Source organism: Myotis nattereri (assembly GCF_964212035.1).
Source record: "Myotis nattereri genome assembly, chromosome: 7".
NCBI classification, from domain to species: domain Eukaryota; kingdom Metazoa; phylum Chordata; class Mammalia; order Chiroptera; family Vespertilionidae; genus Myotis; species Myotis nattereri.
Window position 1 is genome coordinate 76,491,272 of NC_138082.1, and position 20,543 is coordinate 76,511,814.

Sequence of the window (20,543 nt, forward strand, 5' to 3'; positions counted from 1 at the left end):
TACAATCATAATAGAGTCCCTCAGTCCTATCTGCATCCAGAATTTGAGTGATCTATGCATGTAAAACCTTAAAATTAGACTACTAAGAAGGGACCTGATAATTTTCCCTCAAATATTTCAAAAACCTGTTATGTGTAACTCCATTAGTAGCACTAAAGTTAATGGAAAATTATATGGCATCAAATTTCAGCTCAACATTAGAAGAATTCTAAAATCTAGGGCTTTGCCCTGGCTGGTATGGCTAAGTGAGTTGGGGCAAAGTCCCATATACCAAAAGGCTGCAGGTTCAATTTCTGGTCAGGGCACATACCCAAGTTACGGATTCCATCCCTGGTCTGGGTGCATGTGGGAGGCAACTGATCGATGTTTCTCTTTCACATGAATATTTCTCTCTTCCCTTCTCTCTCTCCCTTCCTCTCTCTAAAATCAATAAACATATCCCTGGGTGAGAAATTTTTATATTTTTAAAATTAAAATAAGCCCTAGCTAGTTTGGTTCAGTTGGCCCTCAACTGAAGGGTCCCGGGTTCGATTCCAGTCAGAGGCATGTACCTCGGTTACAGGCTCAATCCCAGGCCCCAATTGGGGCACATGTGGGAGGCAACCAATCAATGTTTCTTTCTTTCTTTCTCTTTCTCTCTCTCTCTCTCTCTCTCTCTCTCTCTCTCTCTCTCTCTCTCTTCTCCCCTGCCCCCTTCCTTCCACCCTCTCTAAAAATCAATGGAAAAATATCCTCAGGTGAAGATTAACGAAAAATAAACAAACAAAATTAAAATTAATAAAAACTAGGGTTTCAACAATAGACTAGGCTTCCCAGGTGAAATAATGAGCTTCCTGTCATTAAATGTATTCAAATAGAGGCTTGATGATTATCCAGGATCATCTTTTAGGGTACTATGTTCTAACTTCTTGGTTTATCTAACTACAAACCTGCTATTACACCAAACAACTCTGACCACAACCCTAATGCACAGTATAAAATTTATTTTGCCTTGTCCAGCCAGTGTGGCTTGGTGATTGAGCGTAGACTTATGAACCAGGAGGTCACAATTCGATTCCCGGTCGGGGCATATGACTGGGTTGTGAGCTTGATCCCCAGTGTGGGGCATGCAGGAGGCAGCTGCTGAATGATTCTCTCTCATCATTGGTGTTTCTATCTCTCTCTCCCTCTCCCTTCCTTGCTGAAATCAATAAACAATTTTTTTCTTTGCCTTTTCTATCAACCCCTCTTCAACTGTACCTCTTATTTCTGTAAGCGCTATTTTACAGTTATCTTTTCACTAGTAGCCCATTGAAAGGGAATTAATTAGAGGAACGTAATTTGGACTCACTATCTAATATCAATAATATGTGAGCGTGAGGCAGTACGCGTTTCTGAAATTCAATGACATGAATTTTAGTTATTACTCTGCCAAATAAATGGACTTTACAGATTATCATTTAAAAGAGCATTCAGCTTAATATTAAAAACTCTGGCTACCGCCCTGACCGGTTTGGCTCAGTGGATAGAGCGTCAGCCTCTGAACTCAAGGGTCCCAGGTTCGATTCGGTCAGGGCATGTACCTTGGTTGCGGACACATCCCCAGTAGGGGGTGTGCAAGAGGCAGCTAATCGATGTTTCTCTCTCATTGATGTTTCTAACTCTCTATCCCTCTCCCTTCCTCTCTGTAAAAAATCAATTAAAAAAAACCCAAAAAACAAAAAAACCCCACCTCTGGCTACCAAGTCAGGTCTGTTTTCAACTTTTTGCCAGCGTTGTAAATTGTTAGCAATATCTGCCCATTTGGGGTTGCATGTCATGGTTATGAATAAATCGGGCTTGCCATACCATAGCATCCTGATATTGCTGCTGCATATTTCTGGGACTACCCTAAGATGATGGAAGTATTATCATTTTACCAATTGGCACATTGTCATTTTCAGATCTAGATTTGAGATAATCCATCAAACCACTGTATTTTTCAACTCTCAACTTAGATTGGTTTGCTTTGATGAAATTGATCCGACTGGCCTCCTTTTTGGAATATGAATCCATGATAAACTTAACTTTCCTGCATCTAAAATAGGATTGAACATGTCCCACACAGAGAGATGAAATCCATAATACTGCACTTGTATGACTCGTGTCCTTACATTTTGTCTAGTATCATTGTCGATTACAGTTGTCTTTGAATCTTTTTTTTTTTATATATATATTTTATTGATTTTTTACAGAGAAGAAGGGAGAGGGATAGAGAGTTAGAAACATCGATGAGAGAGATCGATCAGCTGCCTCCTGCACGCCCCTCACTGGGGATGTGCCCGCAACCAGGGTACATGCCCTTGACCAGAATCGAACCCGGGACCCTTGAGTCCGCAGGCCGACGCTCCAACCACTGAGCCAAACCGGATCGGCTGTCTTTGAATCTTAATGCAATATTTGTTCCCCAGCCTTTTTCACCGTGTGGAAAAAGAATAGGATATGTCATTGTATCTAGTGTAGGAAACAGTATACTGATTTGTTTCATTTTAGTGGCATGTGGATTATTGGAGATCTGGTTTACAATGAATAAGTCCCTTTCAAAAAAGGAGGTTCTCCATCTTCGTTTCTGAATATGACAGCAACCTCGGTTACACGGGGAGAATGATATCTACCTGGGTCACTGTTACGCTCATATTTAATTGCCATTGTTACTTCTGTGGGAGCAATACCTTTCGCTGCTGCTTCAGATTGGGCTTCCTTTTCTACCTCATGTAGCATCTTGTACGATTTTGTTAATTCACTTATTTCATGCATGAGGTTGTTGATGTTGATCATGAGTCTTTCTGAGCAGCCCTGGTTTTCTGGCATTGCTAATCTTTTATTTGTAACTTCGGCTGTATCCAAAATATAGAGTTGAGCAAACTTCTGAGAAACACCATCCGCAGGATGTAAAGTTCCAATATGATAATAAACTTGTCCATGTATTCTAAAACAGTATGGCCCATAAACTGATGGCGATGCAGTATTTGCACTTATGGAAGCAAAAGAACTATTTATGGAATGAATATTTTCCATGAAATTTTTACTGTCAGAATCTTCGTTTGTTATTAATCTATTTAAATATGCTGGGTAATCTGTAAAATGTATATCATTTGGACAGACTTTCCTTTTGCTACAACATCGAGTCAATTTCCCATCGGATGGTTTTTCATCAGAGAAATTTAGTGAGAGGCAAAATTCACATCAAACAGTCATTCCACCATGACCATGTTTGAGAATTGCATACTTATGTACTCCATTTTCGCTGAGAAGGCAGTTCCTACCGGTATTGGTAGTACTTGTTGATGACTGTTCTCTAGACATATTCTGTCGACACCACTGCCTTCTTTCAACTTCAAAGACACGTTGGTCTTTAGACATTTTCTGTCGATAATGCTGATGTTTTTTTGGCATCAGAGCAATGTTTTTCCAGCAGCTGGTGTTCAGATACATCCTGTCGCAGGCGCTGCCTTCTTTCAGGATCAGACGCACGCTGCTCTGCAGACATTTCTGTCAATAACGCCAGCATCTTTTGGCTACAGAGCTACGTTGTATCAACAGTTGTTCTTTAGACATAGTCCCACCTCTCTACCGTCACGGTCTAAAATGCAGGTGAATGAGAGTCCTGGCTATCAGGCCGCTGAGAGCTGTCTGACCAATGGCTGATTCTGGATGATTCTGTGGGGGTGGGACTTCCTCCTCCCTGCTGTCAGTTTCCACAGCTGTGATGAGGAAGCTGGGGTGACAGAGGGAGCCGCACCCTCCAAGCCGCCCTCTCTCTCACTCTGCTCTATGTCCAGTGGTCTCCTGCTCTACCAAGTCCTCCAAACCTCCCGCTCTCCACTGGCAAGGTCCCAGGAGCCCGCGGGCGTGGCTAGGCGCAGGTGGCCTCGGCTCCCTGGCTGGCGAAAGTCCCGGAAGCCCGCGGGTGTGGCTATGGCCTCGCCTCCCAGGGCTGGAGAAGGTCCTGGGAGCCTGAGGGCAAGGTTTGGCGCAGCAGGCCTCGCCTCCTGGGCCGGCAATGATCCCAGGAGCCCGTGGCCGCAGCACCGTCACCTCCTGGGGCGCTTGACACCTATGTATGCAAATTAACCGCCATCTTTGTCAGGTTAATTTGCATAGTCACTCGGATTGGCTTGTGGGCGTGGCTTGAGCGTAGCAGAGGGATGGTTAATTTGCATGTTTCTCTTTTATTATATAGGATTCTAATTTTAAAAATACCAATATTATTCTCTTAAATATGTATTGTATTTTATCGATTATAAAGACAATTCCAAATACATTACCTCATTTGGACCTTTCAAAATCCTCTGGCTGGAAAGAAATTTATAAAATAGCTGAGTGTCACCTGCCCGTGTAGCTCAATGATTGAGTGTCGACCTATGAACCAGGTCGTGGTTCGATTCCTGGTCTGGGCACATACCCGAGGTGTGGGCTCGATCCCCAGTAGGCTTGCAGGAGGCAGCCGATCAATGATTCTCTCTCTTTATTGATGTTTCTATTTCTCTCTCCCTTTCACTTCCTCTCTCTGAAATCAATAAAAGTATATATTTAAAACAAACTAACAAACAAAAACAGCTGAGTGTCAAATGAGAGTCCCTGAACCACAGCACAGTAGCAGAAATTACAAATCAACTATTCTGGACTGTGGCCTATTTGGGTTTGAAGGGCTTATTCACTGACTTTATCCTCTTCTGCCACTAAATGACAAACATATGTATTTAAGACAACCCTTAAATTTTAAGTTAGATGAATGTGAGGGGGGGAAAAGGCAATGTTTTTATTTTTAATGATATTAATCTAAGGCATTTAAAATGAAGTGAAGGAGCCCTAGCTGGTTTGGCTCAGTGCATAGAGCATCAGTCTGTGGACTGAAGGATCCCAGGTTCGATTCTGGTCAAGGGCACATGCCCAAGTTGCAGGCTCAACCCCCACTGGGGGGCATGCAGGAGGCAGCAGATCAATGACTCTCAGGTGAGGATTAACAAAAATTGATGTTTCTCTCCCTTTCCCTTCCTCTCTGAAATCAATTTTAAAAAATTAAAATGAAATGAAAGAGTATTTCTACTCTATCAGAAAGTACACTGAAAATTACCTGTTGCGGTATCAGAAGTGGGTGATGCCTCACAAAGTTCTACATTTCTTAACTGAGTGTTTTCAGAAGTATTGTTAGGTTCAAATGAGGTGGATGGAGTAGAAAGTGAACTTTCTGACTGGCTGCCATTTGCCTCTGATGTTTCACCTTTTAATGAGTGCATCTAGAAAGAAAACACATTGAAATTTAACAGATAAGAATCTAGATTTACCATGGCAGATGAGACCAAAATAAGAGCGAGTCAAAGTATATACTTTCTAAGTAGATAAATCTAATATATATAATCCTAAATATGACATAATCATGTTATGAAATTCTACTATAAACTGACAAGAGCATAAAAAGATTTTAAAAGTAAAATGTTACTTTTCCTTCAAATTACAATTCAAGGGGAGAAAGTTACAAGCTATCTTAGTCATTTGCTCAAAGTGGATACAAATGAGATATTGAGTAAGGTCCTTAAAACATGTCAAGCAATATACCGTTAGATATCTTAAATGTGACAGGAACTCTCTTGCAACAAAGAGTCATATGCATTATGGGGCTGGGTGAGGGGAAAAAAGAGAAGAGGAAACAAAAAGTCACGTAAGTATTAGGTACAGGCACCTATAACTTCCTAATGCTATTTTCAAAACCAGTCTAGGAAGAGAGTATTTACTACCTTTCCAATTTAATGGCATGGCAGGTCCCTGAATATAGAGAGCACTTACAAAAATACTCCAATATCAAGTTCCTGGCTAATCATTTTCATATGTTTACACAAAGAACAATTATGTTCCTTCTCACCTGCCGGACTTTGTGAATTCTGGTAACAAGTTCATCTGCAGAAACACTTCCTGCTATTACTTCCAAAGGAATTCCACTGTCTCCAATAAAGAAACTGGATGGAACACACACTACAGGATCTGTACAGTTTAATTAAGTCTAACAATTCATGGAAAACAAGGGAATAATTTTATGAAACACTACTGATAACAAAGCAAAACAAATGATCTTTGTGAATTCCACAAAATAATCAGCTAACATGTTTACAAAATAATTTCAATTACTGCATGTGACATGGGAATTGATTTATGACTTATTTGTATCACATATCTGAGTGGAGAACATCTACTACATTCCCCCTTATCATAACTCTGACATTTATATTGCCTCTTGCCAACTATTTCTAACATGCCATCCATACTGCTCCACACTACTTTCTAGATCAGTGGTTTTCAACCTTCTGGCCCTTTAAATACAGTTCCTCATGTTGTGACCCAACCATAAAATTATTTTCGTTGCTACTTCATAACTGTAATGTTGCTACTGTTATGAATCGTAATGTAAATATCTGATATGCAGGATGGTCTTAGGCGACCCACAGGTTGAGAACTGCCAAAGGATCGTTCGACTGCCAAAGGGGTCGTGACCCACAGGTTGAGAACTGCTATTCTAGATGCTTGCAATAAACTCCCTATGATTCTATTTGCTACAATGTACTCTCAAAGGGCACTTAGTAATATAAAGTTCCCATCCTATATAATAAAAGGCTAATATGCAAATGGTCCCCTCGACCGGGAGTTTGACTGGGAGTTCGACCAGGGGGCAGGGCTGGCTGGCCTACCGTGCATGAATTTGTGCACCGGGCCTCTAGTTAACAAGAAGGCATGAGTTTGTAAATAAAAATGAGTAACTTATAAATTTCATGAAATAACAAAAATAAAAGGTAAATCCTCAAGCAAATATGTAAAACCAATTCTTCATTGAAAGGATACAGATTTGTGAAAATTGTAGGCAGGCTTCACTGTAAAAAAAACAAACAAAATAAAACAGAAAATCACCAGATGAATGCATGTTTCCCAAATACTGAGTTGCTTTTATAAAAATTTACTATACCAATTACAAGCATTTTTCTAAAACTACTAGTTCCTTTCATAGCCAACAGCTGGAAGGGGAAAAATATAAGTCTAATTTCTTTTTTGTTTTATAATTTTCAGATTAAAGAACTTACTCTTGCTACCCACAACTGGTGGCTGGATCTGGCGGCTAAAACTCAAGTTATTATCTGCCATGTTGCTTCCTCAGCAACAAGTATACCCAAATACAGTATCTTGTAACAAGATATTAATGCCTATGACTTACTTGTGCAAGCGACAATACTATACCTGTAATAACAAAGAATTGAAAACAACCTAAATATCAACCAATAAAAACTGATTAGTTATGCAATCATAAAAAGAAAAATGGTGCCCAGTGACATGGCTCAGTGGTTGAGTGTCAACTTATGAACCAGGAGATCACAGTTCGATTCTGGTCAGGGTTGTGGGCTTGGTCCCCAGTGGGGGGCATGCAGGAAGCAGCCTATCGATGATTCTCTCATCATTGATGTTTCTCTCTCTCTCCCTCTCCCTTCCTCTCTGAAATCAATAAAGATATATATATTTTTAAATGCTAGATAAATAAGCCTGTATATATTCTCAAGAATTCTGAAATTCCTCCTTCTTCCACATTCCCAATAAAGCCCCACATTCTTTCTGCATTACTGACACTTAAAGGTGCTTCTGGAAGGTAATGGACAATATAAATGATATACATTAAAATGATAGATTCTTTTAAAAAAACTATTACAGCTCAATAAATATATAGTTCAGTAACTACTGTGAAACAGACTGCACTATAATTTGCTTTATGCAGTTTGTTAATAAATCACAACCAAAGACTACAGTTGAAATGTTTTTTAAAAACAAAAGATTAGGGCATGCAGAAGGCAGCCAATTAAGGTTTCTCTCATCAATGTTTCTCTCTCTCTATCCCTGTCCTTTTCTCTAAAAAATCAATAAAAGCATATTTTTTTAAAAAACCCAAAAGATTAAAACATTAAGCAAACCTTTTGGTATCGATTTTAATAGCAACAAAACTGTTTGAAGATGCTTCCGACACTTTCTCATCTTCCCAACTTGCAGCCATCTGTGTAGACTGCTCATCATCACCTATAAAACATTTCAAGGATTCTTATTACATAAAGCCAGTATCTGCTGATTTTTTTTCCCCGGAAATCTGGAATTGCAAACAAAATATAATCCAACAAATACTGTTTTCCTCCAAATTTGAAAACTGAAATTTTCCATAAAATGAAAAGTATGACTATGCATTTGTTAATGAAAAGCAATAGAAAGCACAATACTGCCATTTTATATCTACAATAATTACAAACCATGGGTACAAATGTAGTGACTATTTTGGCTTTTCAACATGACTTTAGATATAAAGGTAAATTACTCCTCCTTTATTTAGCACCTTTCTGTTGAGTTCAATATCCTTCACAACATTTATTCTCCAAAATTCCTCCAAGGTAGATAGAGGCAGGTACAAGTCTGTTTGTAGTCTTGGACTTGCTTTTTCTTATAGGTATGCTAATCATAAAAGTTATGCTGACCCAAAACTAATCTATAGTGGAGGTGCTAGGAAAAGAACATGAATAAATCTGGGCTACTGAAAATGTTTGTATCTTATCTGGATGACAGTTACACAAGTGTACTCATATGCAAAACTCCATGAAGCTGTTTCACTTAATATATCTCACCTAATATACTGTATGTTATACCCCAATGACAAAATTTTAAAAGTTTTACTTATCAAGAGATTATTTCCATTTCAATTAACATAACCACTTAGGGCTGGACAGAGGTAAACTTACCTGAGCAGGTCACTGAAAAATATTTCTGACATTAGCAGAGCTAAGCACTTAAAAGGTGAGCAACTTTTGCCAATTTACAGATTTTTTAAAAAAAAAAAAGTTTTCAGGCTACATTTTTCATTTTACAAAAATGAGATCATTCTACACCTGCTCTATTGTAGGCTGCTTTCATCACCACCACCCAATTTATTAGCCTTCCCCATCTCAGTTATCTGTTCATGGTAAGTCCATCCTTTCAGGTCTCAGGCTAAAACTTTAGTTACGATTGACTTCAGTTGATTCATCTCCAAATAGTTGACCCTTGAACACAGGGGTTAGGGGCGGAAGCCCTCCCCTCATCCCCTAACCCCACCCCCCGCCACAGCCAAAAACCTGCATATAACTTTTAACTCTATGTATTTATTGAAAAAACACCATGTATAAAGGGACCCATGCTGTTCAAGGGTCAACTATATATCCAGAGCGTAATTATCTCTTACCACACCCATTGCTACCACCCTGACTTATGCTACCACATCTCACATAGATGATTGCAATACCCTCCTAATTGGTTTCCCTGCTCAGTCTATTCTTAACACAGCAACTTTCCTTAAACTTTCAGATCGCATCAACCCTCTGCTCAAAATCCTACAATAGCTCCCTATTTTCCCTCAAAGTATAAGTCAAAGTCCTTACAAAAGTCGTTATCTTCTGTCCTTATTTCCTTTTACTTTCTTGCTATTCCTTTCCTTCCTATTCCTCAAATTATGAAAGACACTCTCATTAAGATCTTGGTACTAGTTGTTTCCTCTGCCTAGAATGTTCTTCCCCCAGTATCTACATAGTTAACTATCAACTACCATATGTCCTTGCTCAAATACTATATTCTCAATAAAGCCTTTCCTAATCACCACTTTAATAAAATCATACACCCTTCAGATATTCCCAAAGATTCCTTATCTCATGTGTTTTTTTCTGTAACATATATCACATTTTAATAGAGTATTTTTTTATACCTTATGTTTACTGTTTATTGTCAATATCTTCCATGAAAATGCAGGCTTCAGAAGGGCAAGGATAGTTTTCATTTTTACTTAATGATATGTAAAAACTCAAATGCCTAAAGCAAAACCTGGCATATAAGTAAGTGGCATATAGCAGACTTCCAATAACTATTTTGCAGAATAGGTAAGTTTTTGGTACAGTAAGTATCTTGGATATTTATCATACTTGACTAATGCTGCACTTATGAGTATACTAGAGGCCCGGTGCATGGATTTGTGCACTGGTTGGGTCCCTCAGCCTGGCCCGTGGGGATCGGGCTGAAACTGGGTCTCCCACATCCCCCAAGGGGTTCTGGACTGCGAGAGGGCACAGACCAGGCTGAGGGACCCCACTGTTGCACAACTGGGGCCGAGAAGGGACAGTGGGAGGACTCCGGGGCGTGTCTGGCTCATCTCGCCCAGTCCTGATTGGCCAGAACCCATCAGCAAGCTAACCTACTGGTCAGAGCGTCTGCCTCTGGTGGTCAGTATGCATCATAGCGACTAATCGAACGGTTGAACAAATGGTTGGACACTTAGCATATTAGGCTTTTATCATATAGGATTTTGTGTGAGAAGAAACTCAGAAATATCAGGAAAAGGGGCTCGAGAAATCTGGCCATGGGAAAAAAAAAACCACAGGGACTTTAATGTATCCACAGATACACACAAGACCAAAATGTTGAAGCACTACTTCTGAAGGATCAGAGATGGCAGACCAAAGCGTTCTGCGGCAAGCCAGCCTTTGCGCTGGGTAGGTGGTGGGCCAGCTTCTGGCCAATCCAATGCTTTTGCTGGTTCATGCGAGGAAGAACATTTTCCTTGACTTTTAGGTGCTTTTATATTCATCTCGAAAAGAAAAAATTCTAAACTCAAGATCTGGCAAATATTTATGTTGTCTCCTGGGGTGGGGAGTTCTGCTTCTTTTACCCAACTACTTTCCATAATCTTGAAATGCAGATATCCCTCCTCTATGCTTTACCTCCATGATTTGGGTTGCAAAAGGCTGCTTTTCTCTCCCCCCCCCCCTTTCCCTCAAATTTAACACAGAGAATAGGATGCCATCATCCTGCCAACTTCTCCAGGAAGAAAGAACAACTGACATGTTTCTTCTGCCAATTGCTTACTTGTAAAGAAATTATTTTGCAAGCTGAAGAGTGATGTTTAATTTGAAACTGGTGCTTAGACGGTGATATTTGTGAATTCTTTACCTTTTATTCCCAGCAACAAGACTATATAAATACCAAGTGTGGGTGTGAAAAAAATAAAAGATTGAAGCAGCAGATGGAAAAAGTATCATTTGTCGTGACATCATTTTGAGCACCTCTTAAACTGTGGGGGTGGTGGTGGGGGAGACACTATAGGCTATAGAAAGATGTAAAATTCCAAATCAATGGCATTCTCACTAGAAACACTTCTTAGAGAAGACTGTGAGGCATGAGGGACCCTTTTCATTCATTCTTTCATACATTCACTGTTTTATTCCACATTTATTGTGTGCTAGGTATTGGGCTATAAACTAAATATAAAACAAGCCCAGTCAGCTTGCCTCAGTGGTTGTCTACCTATGAACCAGGAGGTTGAGGTTCGATTTCCAGTCAGGGCACATGCCTGGGTTGAGGGCTTGATCCACAGTATGGGCATGCAGGGGGCAGGCGATCGATGATTCTCTCTCATCATTGATGTTTCTATCTCTCTCTCCCTCTCCCTTCCACTATGAAACCAATAAAAATATATATATGTAAATAAATAAAACAAATTAAACACTGTCTGCCCTCGGTGGAAATTAAAATATAATGGTACAGAAAAAAGTATTTGTTTAGAATAACTATAAATCCTATATAATAAAAGGCTAATATGAAAATTGTCCCCTGACCAGGAGTTTGACTGGAATTCAACCAGGACCAGGGGGCAGGGCCAGCTGGCCAACCACCCTTGGCCCCTCCCCCTGGCCAGCCCGGCCCAATCAGCCTAGGCCGGCCAGATCCCAACCATGCATAAATTCGTGCACCGAGACTCTGGTAATCCTACATAATAAAAGCCTAATATGCTAAGTGTCCGGTCATCCAGTTGGCCATTCAACCAATCAAAGCGTAATATGCTAAGGCCACTCAACTGCTCGCTATGATGTGTGCTGACCAACAGGGGGCAGATGCTCAACCCAGGAGCTGTCCCCTGGTGGTCAGTGCCCTCCCACAAGGGGAGTGCCACTCAGCCAGAAGCTGGGCTCATAGCTGGCGAGTGCAGTGGTGGTGGCGGGAACCTCTCCCACCTTTGCAGCAGCACCAAGGATGTCCGACTGACGGCTTAGGAGCGGGCCTAAGCCATCAGTCGGACATCCCTCGAGGGCTCCCAGACTGCAAGAGGGCGCAGGCTGGGCTGAGAGATGCCCCCCCCCAAGTGCACGAATTTCATGCACCAGGCCTCTAGTTAAATAATAAATGTTGTGAGAAAAGAACCCAACTATGAGAGAAGATAATGAGACCTCCTTATACTGGTCAGGGAAGCCCTCTCTATGGTGACATTTAAGGTAAGACTTGCCCTGGCCGGCGTTCTCAGTGGTTAGAGCATCAGCCCACACACCAAAGGGTCTGGTTCGATTCCCAGTCAAGGGCACGTACCTGGGTTGTAGGTTCAATCCCCAGCCCCAGTCGACCTGTGTGGAGGCAACCAATCAATGTGTCCCTCTCTCATTGATGTTTCTCTCTCCCCCTTCTCCTTCCTTCCCTTCCACTATCTCTAAAAATCAATGGAAGGCAGCTATCCTCAAGTGAGATTAACAACAAAAAAGGTAAGACTTAAAGGATGAAAGAGCTGAGCCATGCCAAGAGCAGGAGGAATTCAGGAATTTAGGTGTAGGGAAAGTCCTGTGTGATAGGTGGTGTCATGAATAGGGAGCATAAGACAAGGTAAGACTGAAGAGTTAAGAGTAAGGGTTTATTCAACAGGATGTAAGGCAGTACCATTTACTTAGAGGTAGCAGCACAATGGGGGAGAAAACACAGGTTCAGGCAGTAAATATACTTTTAGGCTTGAGAATCCTGTGAGGCATCCAAGGGGGTTGTTAAGTAGGTAGCATGTTAAGTAGGATCTGCTACTTCTGAGGTTGATGCTTTGCACTCTCTTATTTATGTTGTACCAGATGTCACCTCCCCACTAACAAAATCTGTCCATGACTCAGTCCAGTAGCAGCAGCAGCTGCTACTGAACAGAATTATTAATTGCCAACTTCAAATCTTTAGTTTCTTAGTTTTTTTTTTTTTGTTTTTTTTTTAAATATATTTTATTGATTTTTACAGAGAGGAAGGGAGAGAGACAGAGAGTTAGAAACATCGATGAGAGAGAAACATCGATCAGCTGCCTCCTGCACATCCCCCACTGGGGATATGCCTGCAACCCAGGTACATGCCCCTGACCGGAATCGAACCCGGGACCCTTCAGTCCGCAGGCCGACACTCTATCCACTGAGCCAAACCGGTTTCAGCTAGTTTCTTAGTTTTAATTACATTATGAACTATGCCAAGGAGTTAGATGGGCCTAAGATTTTAATGAGAAAACAGTGTCTCCTGGTAGTATCAGCAATATCCAAAGTAAAGGTACTTTAAAAAAATTTTTTATTGATTTCAGAGAAGGGAGAAGGAGTGATACAAACATCAATGATGATAAAAAAAAATCATCAATCGGCTGCTTCCTGCATGCCCCCTACTGGGAACCAAGCACACACCCAGGCATGTGCCCTGACCGGGAATCAAACCATGACCTGGTTCATGGGTCACCACTCAACCATTGAACACCAACCGGGCCAAAGTAAAGGTACTTAAAGAGAACAGTACAAACTCAGAAGCACAGAACTGCAGACCCTAGTAGAGCCAGCAATTCCAACTTAGAAAACCTCCATCTATTTTAACCCAAAAAGGCAGTAAACAGTATCTGTCAAGGAAATTTTAGCTCACTAGTCAGTGAACTGACACCGCAGCTTCAGGATCCTTGTCAAATTATTCTACCTTCCCAAGAACAGAATCAAAATCTTTTTCACTTTTTAAAAAACATTGATTTGAGGCCCTAGCCAGTTTGGCTCAGCCGATAGAGCATCAGCCTGTGGAATGAATGGTTCTGGGTTTGATTCTGGCCAGGGTTCGATTCTGGCCAGCAGCACATGCCCAGATTTCAGGCTCGGTCCCCAGTAGGGGGCATGCAGGAGGCAGCCAATCAATGATTCTCTCTCATCATTGATGTTTCTATCTCTCTGCCTCTCCCTTCCTCCCTGAAATAAATTAAAATACATTTAAAAATATATATATTTTTTAAAAAATTTTATTTGAGAGAGAGGCAAGGGGGAAAGAGAGGCAGGGAAAAAGAGAGAGAAACATAGATTTGTTGTTCTACTTATTTATGCATTCATTGGTTGATTCTTGTATATGCCCTGATAGGAGACTGAACCCACAACCTTGGCATATCCGGGGTAGGTTACTCTAACCAAATGAGCTACCTGGCCCAGGCCCAGTTTTCCTTCTTTCAATTTACATAGCTATAATACTTTGAAAATCCTTAATTTGTTGGCTGAACTAGTAGTACTCTCGCCAGTCTCCTAACATCAACCTCTTAATATTCTTTAATTCATACATGAAAAATTCACTAAACAACTTGCCTAAAATGTTTCCCATTTGAGTAGTTACATGAACCAAAGTTACCCTTAAGACCATTCCTTCCAGCTATAAAGATTTTTAAGTTTTCTACTGAGTTAATGTATTATTGTTGAAGTCTCAGATCTAAGGTAATCATGAATTCTGGCTGTATGCTTCAGAGTTATGAGCAAAGGTCTAGGCCAGTGGTCGGCAAACTGCGGCTCACAAGGCACATGCGGATCTTTGGCCCCTTGAGTGTGGCTCTTCCACAAAATACCACGTGCGGGCATGTACGTACGGTGCGATTGAAACTTCGTGGCTCATGCACAGAAGTCGGTTTTCGGAAAGGAGATAGACGAAACAAGTATACAAGACGAGTGTGGATGGGAGAGTTGGAAGGGGTCGACCTCAACGAACGTACCTCAATCAGATTGAGGACGTTCTTAGCAAAGGCCAGCTTAGGAGTACCCTAATTCAGTTAATAACAATGTGCCTACCTATATAGTTTAAGTTTAAAAAATTTGGTTCTCAAAAGAAATTTCAATCGTTGTACTGTTGATATTTGGCTCTGTTGACTAATGAGTTTGCCGACCACTGGTCTAGGCAGTTCATGAGAGAGTATTGTCTACAAACTCCTAAATGGACACATCTTACCTAAAATGCTAGAAAAGCCAACAGTATTGTGAAAGGGTCAAGGGACAGACTCTGACAGACTGCTAATGGTAATCCTGCAAATATTCAACAGTCATTGATACTCTAAAAGCATAAAATACACGCTCATCAGTAAAAAATTAATGGAAAAGGGAATATATATACACACAAAGCCCCCAAAACCTATAACTTTATTTTACTATTATAATAATTAGCACTACTGTTTCCAAATGGATTTTCAAATGTTTGTTAATTAAATCTAGCAATATTTCTTTCAAATTAATTGATTAGCCCAAAAGTGCCTTCTAGGAACATTCAGACACCATCAATTGTGTTTTTTGCTTAAAACCATGACTACCATAATCCTAGGTTTCCTGATTTCTACACCAATTTCAATAATCACGTCAAGTCTACAATTGTTCAGTTTTTTTCTTAAGAAACAAACAACTAAAACCACTTCCTTTTTAAGCTGCTAAAAAAAAATATTTTGTCAAGACAATATGTAAATCCTTTTTGTGACCCTGGTGCAGATACTTACCCACTGCGTACATAAATTTCCTCATCTATAAAAGAAGATAATAAAACCTGACTCTACCTACCACAAGAATCAACAGAGACTTTATGGAAAGAACACAACTTAAAGTGTCATAAAACTATTATTGTACTCTTAATAAGCATAGTATCTTATCATTTCACTTTCCGTTTTAATCTACTTTTTTTCCCTTACAGGATGACAGCTGGTATTTTATGTGAAATATAAACTGTGAAACAGCGTAAGAGAATACGAACTACTCGGACTCCTCTAAATTAACAGCATTAGAAATGTACCTGTAAATCTAGCATAACAAAACAATGATAAATTTCACGTTTAATGTTAACTGCAACTCACACTTGATCTACATGTGCTCACTGCAGTGCATAAAGCAACAGAGCTATTATGCAGTCTCCCAGGAGTCACGAGTTAATAATGAGGAAAACGTTATTAAACACAAATAGGTGAAATAATACACTTCCCATGAGCAGCAGCCACAAACACTGATTTGGTTCATGTAATGAGAATCGCAACTCCCCAGAGGCATAGGTTTACGGTAAATCTAGAAGATTTCAGTAATAAAATAGGGGAGTAATAAAATACGGAGCACATTAACCCAGAGCAACCCGGGGTAAGTGAGTTAATACACATTCTGGAAATTGTAGCCATTAGACAAGAAAGACCACAACAACAACAACAAAAAGAACCAAGCACTGAGCGTCTACTCCTAAACACATGGTTAAAAATAAACAAACAAACAAATCGACTTGCAACAAGGCAATTAGTGCACGTGAGCCCTCCCCGCTACCATTTTTACACGTCAAGCCTCCGCGTCCGGCCCCTCAGTCTGCGCCTGAGGAACACGGGACGCCGGCGAGCGCGCCCGCCAGGTGGTCGCTCTTTGTTGTTGTCGATGACACAGCTTTCCGCCCGACAGTCGGCACCGAGCTGCCCGCCCAGCTGCCGGCCTCAGGGCCTGGCCGTACCCACCGACACCGGGAACTGCGCTCGGGCCTTCCGGCATCCGAAGCGGGTCCCCCGGGACACAGAGCCCTAAGGGGGCGCCCGGGAGAGGACGGAGGGCTGTGGCGTCGGCCCCCGGGAGGCGGGCGAGAGGCTGGGCGGGGAGCTCCCGGGGCTGGGCCGCTCACGCGCCTCCTCGCCTGGGGCGGAGAGGGGTCGACGGGCTCAGCGCTCGGGGGCGAGGCTGGGACGGGGCCTCCCGCCAGGGCGGTGGGGGCCAGGCCCGCCGTGCCCCGAACGGGCGGGGTGGCGCTGAACGCCGAGGGACGGGCAGCCCCGGCGCAGAGGCCGTGAGGGCCCGGGGTGGGAGGTAGGCCCGAGAGGTGTCCGGCCCTATTTCGGGCCCCCGCCCCCTTCACCTGCCACGAACACCACGAAGACCGCGCCGCTCCTCTTGGCCGACGCGATGGCGGCCGGAATGGCGCCCTGGAACCACAGCATCTCTCCACTCTGGCCTGGCCTCCGTGCTCTCTGGAAGTGCTGTCTTCGCGGACAGGAGCTGGCCCCGCCCTCCCCTTCGCCGGACCCCGCGGCCCCGGCAGCCCCAGCTGGCCCGCCCCCCGCCTCCGGCTCCGCAGGGACGCGCACACTCAGCGGTCCTCTGGGACGCGCGCCAACGCGCGGGCGGGGAGCGCGTGGCGTCACGTGATGCCACACGTCGCTGTTGGCATGGAGTCCCATTGCCCCGTCTGGTTGGCTAGCTGGCGCGTGCGCGCGCCCGCTGGGCCTGAGGCCCGGCAGTCCCGGAAGTGGAAGGAGCCCGCGGAAGGGATGACTAAACTGCTACAGTTGTAGGCGGCGCCTTCATGAGGCATGATGGGAATTGTAGTTTTCCTAGGCTTGTTCTCCTTCCGCGATTTCCCGGCACGGCTAAGGGGGCAGCAGTGAGAGCCGCTTAATCTTTAAAGGGGAGGAGAGGAAGGGCGTCACTGATGCTTTGCCCTTGTCCCTTGAGAACTTAAATGTGGAGGAAATAGTCCCCACTCCGAACTTAGTAGGAGACGATGCTTAGTAGGGGACGATGTCATTCTCTGTTGCTATTAGTGGCCTTTGTGGGATGGGGTTGGGTGTCTCCTCAGTATGGAGCTAAATTGGCTTTGTAGGGGCTCAGTGAGAAGCTTTGATTTCTGAACTTAACCATCCCAACCTTGAAGAAAAGACAGGATAAAAAACCACCACAGCCGAAACCGGTTTGGCTCAGTGGATGGAGCGTCGGCCTGCGGACTGGGAGATGTGCAGAAGGCGGCTGATCAATGTTTCTCTCTCATCGATGTTTCTAACTCTATCTCTCTCCCTTCCTCTCTGTAAAAAATCAATAAAATATATTTAAAAAAACACACAAAAAAACCCACCACAGTCACCTTCTGTCATACCATACAGCCCGTGTACCTCGAATGGAAGCCGGAGCAATTTCCTAGTCAATGACTAGAGCAGTGATGGTGAACCTATGACACACGAACTCATTTTTTTGGTTGATTTTTCTTTGTTAAATGGCATTTAAATATATAAAATAAATATCAAAAACATAAGTCTTTGTTTTACTATGGTTGCAAAGATCAAAAAATTTCTATATGTGACACGGCACCAGAGTTAAGTTAGGGTTTTTCAAAATGCTGACACGCCGAGCTCAAAAGGTTCGCCATCACTGGACTAGAGCGTTACACAACCGAAAAACAACTAGCTATACTTTCTATGGCTGCTTTTTAAATAATGATTTATTTTTCAGCTACTTTCCATGGTAATATGAAAGAAAAGAATAGATAATGATTTTGTTTACAATCTTATGTAAGAATGTTTTATAATCAAGGTATGGCACTTTAGCCCTAGCTGGCTGCTCAGTGGTTAGAGCGTGGGCCCATGGACTGAAGGGTTTGATTCCTGTCAAGAGCACGTACCTTAGTTGGGGCAACCAATCGATGTGTCTCTCTCATCTCTCTCTTCTGCCCCCCTTCCACTCTCTCTAAAAATCAATGGAAAAATATCCTTCCTTGGGTGAGGATTAAAAATAAATAAATAAATAAATATCAACTACAATCCAACCTGCCTTAAAAAAAAAAAAAAAAAGATATGGCGCCCTAGCTGGTTTGGCTCAGTGGATAGAGCATTGGCCTGCAGACTGAAGGGTCCCGGGTTCAATTCCAATTCCGGTCAAGGAAACATGTCCGGGTTGTGGGCTCGGTCCCCAATAGGCAGCATGCAGGAGGTGGCCGATCAATGATTCTCTCTCATCACTGATGTTCTATCTCTCTCCCTCCCCCTTCCTCTCTGAAATCAATAAAAATAAAAATATATTTTTTAAAAAGATATGGCATTTTGTGGTTGGTGCCATTAAAATGAAAACTGTTCCATATTTAATAATTTCATGAAATTGGCATGGTCTCTAATAACTACTAGCTAAATTCTTGTATGGTTTATTTAAAGTTGCATATGCTATCACGTTATACATTCTACATCAATTAAATATCTTCTCTAGCAGTACAGCCATTTGATAATCTTTGCAAGATTAAGGAGGTGCTACATCTGAAACGTTCCCTTTCCTGCAAACAAATAGCCTAAAACAGTGAACAGATTGCATTTCAATTTTTATTTACTTTTTCCAATCAGGTCTTTCACATAGAATTATTATAAAATGATTATAGACAGCTGCTGCCTGTACAGGACACCTTTCCTCAGGAAGAATTAAAGTTAGTCTTTTTTTTTTTAATATATTTTATTGATTTTTTACAGAGAGGAAGAGAGAGAGATAGAGAGCTAGAAACATCGATGAGAGAGAAACATCGATCAGCTGCCTCCTGCACATCTCCCACTAGGGATATGCCCACAACCCAGGTACATGCCCTTCACCGGAATCGAACCTGGGACCTTTCAGTCCACAGGCTGATACTCTATCCACTGAGCCAAACCGGTTTCGGCTAAAGTTAGTCTTCAACATCAACTTTTTAAGTGGATTTCTTAAAATTCCATCAACCTATATATTCTTTCAGTAGAGCAATTATTTTAATTATTCCTAATGTTTTAATTATTCCTTAACTGTTTTTAAGAATCATAGCCTTTCATTCATTCATCAAATGTTTATTGCTCTCCTACGATGAGGCAGGCATTGTACTTGGCACTGATAATGAAGTGAGGCAATCAAAGGCCCTGCTTTTGTGACTTCAGACTGTTCTAAAGAGGAAGCAGACGTGGAACAAGTGATTGTGAATGATGATGACAGCCACAAGAGGGGTCATTTTGAGTGCTTCAGAGGCGCGATAATGCGACCAAACATGGAGAGTGGGGGTGGGAAAGGCCTTCTGAGAAAATGACAGCCAGGAGAAATGTAGGTAGGCGAAGGAGAAGACTGCTCCGGGTGGCAGAAACAACAATGTAAAGCAGCGACAGCGAGCCTTCTGAGCTCGGCTGGTCAGCGTTTTGAAAAACCCTAACTTAACTCTGGTGCCGTGTCACATATAGAAATTTTTTGATCTTTGCAACCATAGTAAAACAAAGACTTGTATTTCTGATATTTATTGTATATATTTAAATGCCATTTAACAAAGAAAAATCAACCAAAAAAATGAGTTCGCGTGTCACCTCTGACACGCGTGTCATAGGTTCGCCATCACTGATGTAAAGGCTGTGGAGCAAGTGAGAACAGTACACTGAAAAATGGGGAAAAGTCCAGTGCAGCTAGAACATAGGAAAGGGAGTGTAGTGTAAACGAGGCTGGGAAGATAAGCAAGGATTAGATCATACAGGGCCTTGGAAGTCATGTTAAGAGTTGCAGACAGTTTTCTAAAATCTGTAGAAAGCCATTGAGCTTTAAACACAATGGAGGCATTACATATAAGACTTGTGTCTTCAATATGCAGCTGTGCTGTAATCTAAATGGATTGGAGTGAAAGTGGAATGGGTGAATGTGAAGAGGGCGGTTAAG

General features: G+C 42.0%; 1 protein-coding gene across 1 annotated transcript in view; it reads right to left on the bottom strand.

Moving 5' to 3' along the window:
* UBXN4 (UBX domain protein 4) overlaps nt 1-17,247 on the bottom strand; it is a 40,883-nt gene extending 23,636 nt beyond the window's left edge. The window contains exons 1-5 of the mRNA XM_081095378.1: nt 16,987-17,247; nt 7,965-8,067; nt 6,853-6,881; nt 5,882-6,000; nt 5,096-5,258 (exon numbers count right to left, since the gene is read on the bottom strand). Of these exons, the coding sequence (XP_080951504.1) occupies nt 5,096-5,258; nt 5,882-6,000; nt 6,853-6,881; nt 7,965-8,067; nt 16,987-17,068 (496 nt within the window). The 5' untranslated portion in view covers nt 17,069-17,247. The remainder of the gene's footprint in view (nt 1-5,095; nt 5,259-5,881; nt 6,001-6,852; nt 6,882-7,964; nt 8,068-16,986) is intronic.
* Between the last annotated feature and the right edge of the window lie 3,296 nt (nt 17,248-20,543).